Genomic DNA, 7807 nt, shown 5'->3' with positions numbered 1-7807 from the left:
TGTAAAGATGTTATCAATAAGGGTAGCATTGGTATTGCACTAAGTTTTTCAATTGACGTCTATAGACGTCAATGGCAGTGAATGAGTTAATTGAGGAATTATATTCTTTTTCAGAATAATATTTACATTCATTTGGGTTGGCTAATAGGAAGTGGTTGTCAGGGTCTAATTGATCTTCTTGATCTAAAGCATTATGATCAGTATATTCGAAATGCTTCAATTCCAAATCCTCAAGGTTTAAACTCCGTTCTTGTGTTTCTAATTCATCTTTTGTCAGATTTAAGGAGTATTTAGATGTCATTGTATGAGTTTACGCTCCCTTAACTGACACAGGTTGTGCAGACCCTCAGTAGTATTCATTCATATTTCTTCAATTCCTCTATATCTCTGATAATCACCACTTTAGCTTCCTCAGGCGTTCCTTTCAGTTTGATGTATACCTTACAGTTCATGACCCAAGTATTCTGTATCTTGCCCTGCTTCCTCATGATTCTGGCTTTTTTAGCAATGTCCGCATTTCTTTTAATCAAATGATCATTCAGATAGACGTTAGTACCTTTTAGCTTTTTCCCTTGCTTCATTAGTGCAACTTTGTTTTTTCTGCTGACAAACCTCAGGAACACCGCCGGCATGTTGTTCTTCGTGGGAAGAGGGTGACAGGCATCAATGGTATTTACATCCAAGTGTATATTTTTAGACGCAAAAAAAGACACCACCTGGTTCTTCATTGTTACCGGAGGTCACAGCATGAGCATAAGAGCGGGGTTTGATCTTAATCCCAGTCACAATAACATCATTTATCCTTGAGTATTGCTCCAAATCCTCAACTTTCTTCTCTAGCTCTGTTATTTTTTTTGTCCCGCTCAGCAAGGCGTACCCGCAACTCTGTAACTTCCTGCACTAGGTTAAGTATTTTGTCTTGCTTAATTTTGATGTCATTTACATCCTGTGATAGGAAGTCCAGTGATCTTTTGATATCCTCCGCCTCCTCCAAGGCTGAGTTTTTCTTAGGTGGCATTGTCAGGGGTAGTCCAGAGTCTTTAGCGCCGAGACTACCGATGGCTTCTTGATTAGCTGATTAGCCACAGTCCAAAGTTAGCTGTTGTGCTAGTTATCTTCTCCCTCACCGAATGTGAAGACCGATCATTTAAAGATGATCAATTTCCACCACAGCACAATCAGTACTTTACCTCACACTGCACATTCAGAAGAAAAAATGTTCCCCCAAAGGTTCTTTAAACTCTGAAACAACTTGAAACTAAGATAAAGAATAAAAACAGCGAGGGATCATCATCATCATCAACAACAACTTTATTTATAAAGCACTTTAAAACAACCGCAGCTGACACAAAGTGCTGTACACTGGAACTGTAAAATAAAATTACATGAGATATAAGTAAAAACCAAATAAAAGAAGAGTGAAATCATTAATTAAATAACTACTTCAATTAAAAGAGAAACTAAGTCTCACTGAGGTTAAAAGCCAAGGAATAAAAGTGGGTTTTAAGACGTGATTTAAAAGTGGACAGTGAAGGATCTCGGTACCTCCAGGAGCAGCTGGTCAGCTGACCTGAGAGACCGACAGGGTATGTGGAAATGAAGAAGCTCAGAGAGGTAAGGCGGGGCAAGACTGTGTAGGCATTTAAAAACAAACATAAGAATTTTAAAATTAACTCTAAAAGACACAGGCAGCCAGTGCAGAGAGGCTAGCACAGGGGTTATATGCTCTATTTTTCGAGTTCCTGTTAGGAGTCGTGCAGCCGCATTTTGAACCAGCTGCAGACGTGAGAGCAATGACTGACTGACCCCCACATAAAGTGAGTTACAGTAGTCCAAGAAGAAATAAAAGCATGGATCACTGTTTCAAGGTGCTGCCTCGAAAGAAAAGATTTTACTCTTGCCAGTCGCCTTAAATGATAAAAACTGGACTTCACCACTGCTCTGATTTGGTTGTCCAATTTAAAATCACTGTCCAACTTAAAACCAAGGTCAGTAACAACAGATTTAAAATAGACTTCCAGGGATCCTAAAACAACAGAGGAGGACTCACAGGGACCACTGGGTCCAAACACCAACACTTCTGTTTTCTTTTCATTAAAATTTAAAAAGTTTAGAGCCAACCAAGCTTTAATGTCATCTAGACATGTCAAGAGAGGTTTTACGGAGATGCCATCCTTGTGCTTTAGTGGCAAATAAATTTGGCAGTCATCGGCATAACAATGAAATGAGATTCCATGCCTTCTAAAGATAGAACCCAGAGGCAATAGATACAGTAAAAAGAGCAGTGGCCCTAAAATTGAGCCCTGTGGGACGCCACATGACAGAGGAGCAGAAGATGATTCGTAACCGAGAAGGCTGACAGAGAAAGTTCTATCTGACAAATAAGACCTAAACCAATTAAGTGCAGTGCCACCAATACCCACTACATCATGTAATCAAGAAATTAGAATATTGTGGTCTACGGTATCAAAGGATAAAATACAGAAAACAATATCAAGATTAAACAACCCCAAAATCAAATAGAATATTTAAATAACAAAATAAAATCTTATAAAAGCTGGGCCATGACACAGGACATGTCAGTGTGTGTGTGTGTGTGTGTGTTTTTCCGAATCCTAACTCCTGTATATTTTTAAGATAAATAAACTGTGAGAAGTAAAATGCACAAAATGTTGAATGTATGAAAAATTATACAACTCAAAACATATATTCAAACTGATATTTAAGGAGTGAAGGGTTGTCTTAGCTAGCCACACCATTGCTTTCTCTGCCTTTATTTTATTGTCTCTTTCCTTGCACAAAGCTTTCAAGTAGTGTGAAGTCGTGTTAACAGAGAGCACCCAAAATGGTACAATGCATGTTGGTGGCAAAAATTCAGTCACAAAACTATGCTTTTACATTTTTATGTGACTTTACAGAAATCCTGTTGTATTGCGGATGCTGTTTTCAACTAATTTGTTGAAAAATTGAAAAGAAAGGGGAAATTAAAATAGAAATCAAGTTGTGTTGTGCTGTGTTGTTATTTTCTATTCCAGTTTGATTCTAATACTTTTATTCAAATCTATTTAGTCTACTTTGAATAATTGAAACCATTGCAACAATTTCTATTTATTAAAAAAAACCCACTGCAAATTAGTGTTAGTGTTGTTTTAAAACAGAAGACGGCGATGATATACACACATCACCAGCCTTCCTGCTAGTGACATCTAGTGGTTTCTTTGGGGTATTGCAATTAACCCTGCTCCGACCCTGCTCTGATGAAATGCTGTCTGGTTTTTAAGAAGAGTAAGGTACAGGGGGCAATCGCAGAAGTAGAACAGTGATGATATAAATGGGAGTTTAAATTCTCAGTTGATAAGACTAAAATAATGTTTTTTACAAGGAAAAGAGTTGGGGAGGAAATCAACGTCAGATTAAATGAACAAGAATAAGAAAGATGTCTGAAGGTTCTCAGTCCTCCAGGTCATCGTAGTCTAAGGAGCTTGGAAGCATCTGAATTTCTTTAAGTTGCTTGAAAGACATTTCACCTCTCATCCGAGAAGCTTCTTCAGTTCCAGGGTCAAATGGTGAATAATAAAAAAATAAGAAAGATATGCTGTGAAGGTTGCCACGCCACTTAAAGAAATCCAGATGATTTTCTCTTGAAGCTCTTTAGACTAAGAATAAGAACGGATAAAACAATTTACATTTCTGAGGTTATGGTTTGATCAAAGGGTAACATGTGTAGTACATATTCAGAAAATAATAGACAAATACAAGAAAGTGTTAAATATGAGGTGCTTAGTGGGAACTGAATGGGGGGCTGATATGACATTTTTTAAAGCTGGGTTAATTACATCAGTATTAGACTATGGGTGTATATTATATAATTCTGCAGCCAGAGCAAGTCTTCATAAGTTAGATAGTATCCTATATCAGGCAACTAAGAGTCTGCAGAGGTGCATTCAAAACAACCTCGACAGCAGCAATACAGGTAGAAATGGGAGAAATGCCATTAAAAAAAAAAGGAGAGAGCAACTAGCACTGAATTACCGGGCAAGTCTACAATGACATCCAACAAAAACGATTTTCCACCCCTGCTGGGAAAAAATGAAAAGAGAATTGATGACCTTTGTGTGGCCAGTAGGACAGAAAGCCATTGAACTTACTCTGGACAAGATCAACACGAGTCAAACAGTTATGTTGCCTACAAAACCACCTTGAATGCTCCCTGATGCAGTAGTAGATTTCACACTATTGAACAAAAGGGGTTTTATTTAAACTCTCATACAGTGCAGGAATATATTAACCAGTATTGCAATTATGTCAAAATATACACAGACGCAAGAATATAGCCAACCAAAGTGGGATAGCATTTGTTGTTCCTGAATTTCATATCAACGTAAGGAAAAGGATCAGTGATGATTTATCAGTGTACACTGAGAAATGGTTTCAATACTGTTAGCTGTCCAGTGGATTGAAGATGCAGACCACTAAGATCTGTGATATGTTCAGACTCAAGTTTATCAATGGCTAGTTTGCAAGACAGTCATTCAGACTGCAGAGCTGACATTCTGATAGAGATTCAAACATTATACAGAATTACTATGAAGGGACTTATGGCAAACAGAACAGCGAAGGAAGCTGCAAAGAGACCGGTGGTGGATATGGATATCAGTGTTAGTAGAAAAAAGATTAAGAGTAGAATACGGCACAAAATGAAAGAAAGGTGCCAAAAGCCATGGGAGGAAGAGAGGAAAGGCCGGAGGTTTTACAAAATCCAAAGGAAAGCAGGAGAAATTAGAAGCACAGAAAGGACAGGAGAGAGGAGACAATTATATCTTGACTTAGATTTGGACACACCGGTTTGAATAACACGTTGCTTTTAATAGGGAAACACCATACAGTGTGACTGCAGTCGAAAATAGGAAACAATAGAACATGTTTTATTGCATTGTCAGAATTATGATGCGGAAAGATGATAACTGATCAAAAAGCTTGTCGATATGAAAGTGAAATTGGACTTGGTTGATTTATTTCATAAGAACTCGAGAAGTGAAAGTTTTCAGACCATATTTTGGGCAGACTCATTTGTTTGGGAAGGATTTGAATTTTTTGGTGGATTTTTTCTGTCATTGCACACTCCACACCAGTGGGTGGCGGTAATGCACCATGTTGCTGTTTGCCAATCGCCAATAAACAATATAAGGAAGAAGAAGTGCCGTTCCGGTTTACGCGACACTTTCCTTTCGAGCAGCGAACAATTCAAAGAAGTCATGTCTAAGGAAGGAGCTGATAAACCCAGACTAACAGCGGCGGAGGAACAACTCATCCGCCACCGAAAGAATCTCGATTTCTGGAAGAAAAATGCAGCCCAGATCCGAACCCGCAACCTGCTGACAGGCTTGTCTATAGGAGCTTTTGTGGTCGGCATCTGTATCCTTCACAGGTCGCTTAAAGAGTGAATGACAGGAGTGTTTGGGTGCTTAGACTAAAAACAGTCCATGTGTTCAGCACTCCTCAGAGAAAGGGGAGAGGTGAGGTTTAACAAGCAGACTTACAGACCCCGTGATGGGAATGCAGAGCAGTTCATCGGGATGTGTTCACAGTAAGTGTAAATATGCGGGTCTGCAAATTCAGCTTAAAAATGTAAATATTAAACTTTATTAAAGATACAGTCTGTTTAACAGAGTTGGTCATCAGACTTGTTAAAAAAACTGAGTGCACTTAAATTTATTTATAACACAAAACATAATTATAAATAATGCACAGGCAGCATAACAAATGTTACTTGTTGAAACTGTAGCTCTGTGAATGCATTTAATTTTAGGGAGAAGTCACCGCATTCAGTTTTTATTTGTTTTTAACCCGTTAAAAAACAATGTTGTGCTTTGATTTATGGACAAGAAAGAAACACACTATGAAAATATTTAGTCTCTAACTGCAGATGATGACTTTTGCTACTGACGAGAAATCACCGATCGTTGTTCTATTGCTTCAGATTTATAGTGATATATGTGAAACGTCGTAGTTAAGGGGATCGGATGGATAGCCTGACAGCTGTCCACTATGTCTTAATGGCAGAACAAAATCACCCTGCCCTAAACATGTGACATGATGCCCTCTTAGTTTAGTGTTAAAGGGCAGGTGAGAGAGTGTTGTGTTTTTTGTGTTATGACAACACGAAAAAATGTAGTTGTGTTAGTCCTGCTGCAAGCCCTTTGCAGTACATGTTAATAAATAAGTACAACATTTTTAGTTACATTTCAATAAAAGGTTCAGTAATCTCTAAACCTATAATGTTCTAACGCAGGGGTATCAAACATAAGGTGCAGGAGCCACAACTGGCCTGGTAAAGGCTTTGATCTGACTTCACTGGAGAGTTTTGGAAAAGGAGGGCATACCTTTTGAACTTTTGACTGTAATTTTACAACTTTATGTTTACTGATAAACATTTAGCTGCTTTAGGTACATAAATGTAATAGATTTTACAAAGGAATGATGGGAACGTTTGTTTTTTCCATTATCTGCTATAGAAATATAAAAAATATAGAAAGGAGAAAAAAGTTTTGTCTGAATAAATAAAAAAAACCTATGATACTTTTTATTTTATATTTACAGGATAGTGTGGAACTGTTCATATTTGCTTCTTATAATTTAAGCCCAGAATGTCATGCTGAGAAATTTCTTTTATTTTCTACAACAGTATTTCTGTGTATTTAAGCTTCTTTACACTGACAGAAAGATGAGTTTCACTGGTCCAGCCCACTTAAAATCAAAGTGGGCTGTTTCTGGCCCATCATGTAAAATGGCTTGGATGTACCTGTTCTAATTGCTTCCTCCAGTCCAGTAGGTGCATTTAATAGTGTGTGTGTGTGTGTGTGTATATATATATATATATATATATATATATATATATATATATATATATATATATATATATATATATATATATATATAGAAACTTTACAGGACAATAAACCAAGAAATCATGATTGATTTGGAATAATGAGAACATGAGGGTTTCCAGTTAAAACACGAGTTAAACTACACACATGTCTCTTTTAATGTTTCCTTTAACCTGCAGTTTCCCAGTTAGCTACACCATCCTGTCTGTGAAACAGGAGAGAGTTGTGGAGGAACTGGATGAGGAAGCTAGGATCCACATCATCAGAGGGCCACGGACTGGTGCCAACTCCTGACTCAGTTGGACTGGGCTTTCTGGCCCCTTAATACAGGTGGAGAAGTTTACACGTGGATGCTGGAGGGATCACAGCTCATATATGGACATTACAGTGTTTCTGGATCCTTTTCTGCTTGGAAAAAAATAAAAGCAGATATAATCATATATATATATATATATTTCTGATCAGCTTTCTGCATTACTGTAAGCCTAATGTGCTGTGAATAAAACACTGATGCCCATCTTTGCATATAAATTCTCAGTAAATTTATAAGAAATCTCTAAATGAAACAGTTAACATAGAAACAGGTTTCAGTTTATGCAGTGTATTTCCAATAATAAGTCCAGACTAGAGCATTTTAGTCATTGTATATCAGTGGCATATTCCAGAACAGTAGAAAGTGTCTCAGTAAAACTAAAGAATTCAGCTTTCAAGAAAAAAATGACCAATGTTTACTTAGCATTATACAGATATGGTAATCACATAGCTCTTTTCTGCTCATTCATTCAGTGCATCATTCACACAAGCACGCTTTCCTATGCTTAGGACGCTGATTGATGCATCTTAGTGGCAACTTGGGGTTAGTATCTTACCTAATATTTGGCGTGCAGACTGGAGCAGCCAGGAATTAAACTACCAACCTT

At 37.5% G+C, this 7807-nt stretch overlaps 1 protein-coding gene across 1 annotated transcript; it reads left to right on the top strand.

The window, feature by feature from the left end:
* Window positions 1-5178: 5178 nt before the first annotated feature.
* On the top strand, window positions 5179-7405 carry coa3b (cytochrome C oxidase assembly factor 3b). Its single transcript, XM_026163750.1, has 2 exons — window positions 5179-5415; window positions 7075-7405. The coding sequence occupies exons 1-2, from the start codon at window positions 5256-5258 to the stop codon at window positions 7179-7181; spliced, it is 267 nt and encodes an 88-aa protein (XP_026019535.1). The 5' UTR covers window positions 5179-5255; the 3' UTR covers window positions 7182-7405.
* Window positions 7406-7807: the final 402 nt, after the last annotated feature.

This window comes from Astatotilapia calliptera, chromosome 4 (assembly GCF_900246225.1).
Source record: "Astatotilapia calliptera chromosome 4, fAstCal1.2, whole genome shotgun sequence".
NCBI classification, from domain to species: domain Eukaryota; kingdom Metazoa; phylum Chordata; class Actinopteri; order Cichliformes; family Cichlidae; genus Astatotilapia; species Astatotilapia calliptera.
Note: the sequence above shows the minus strand (reverse complement) of the source record. Positions and strands in the feature narration are given on the sequence as shown.

Excerpts from the sequence above, each read along its gene's own strand:
- coa3b (XM_026163750.1), top strand. The coding sequence starts at position 5,256 with ATGTCTAAGGAAGGAGCTGATAAACCCAGACTAACAGCGGCGGAGGAA. Across the intron at positions 5,416-7,074 it reads AGCTTTTGTGGTCGGCATCT|TTAGCTACACCATCCTGTCT; the intron begins GTATCCTTCACA and ends GCAGTTTCCCAG.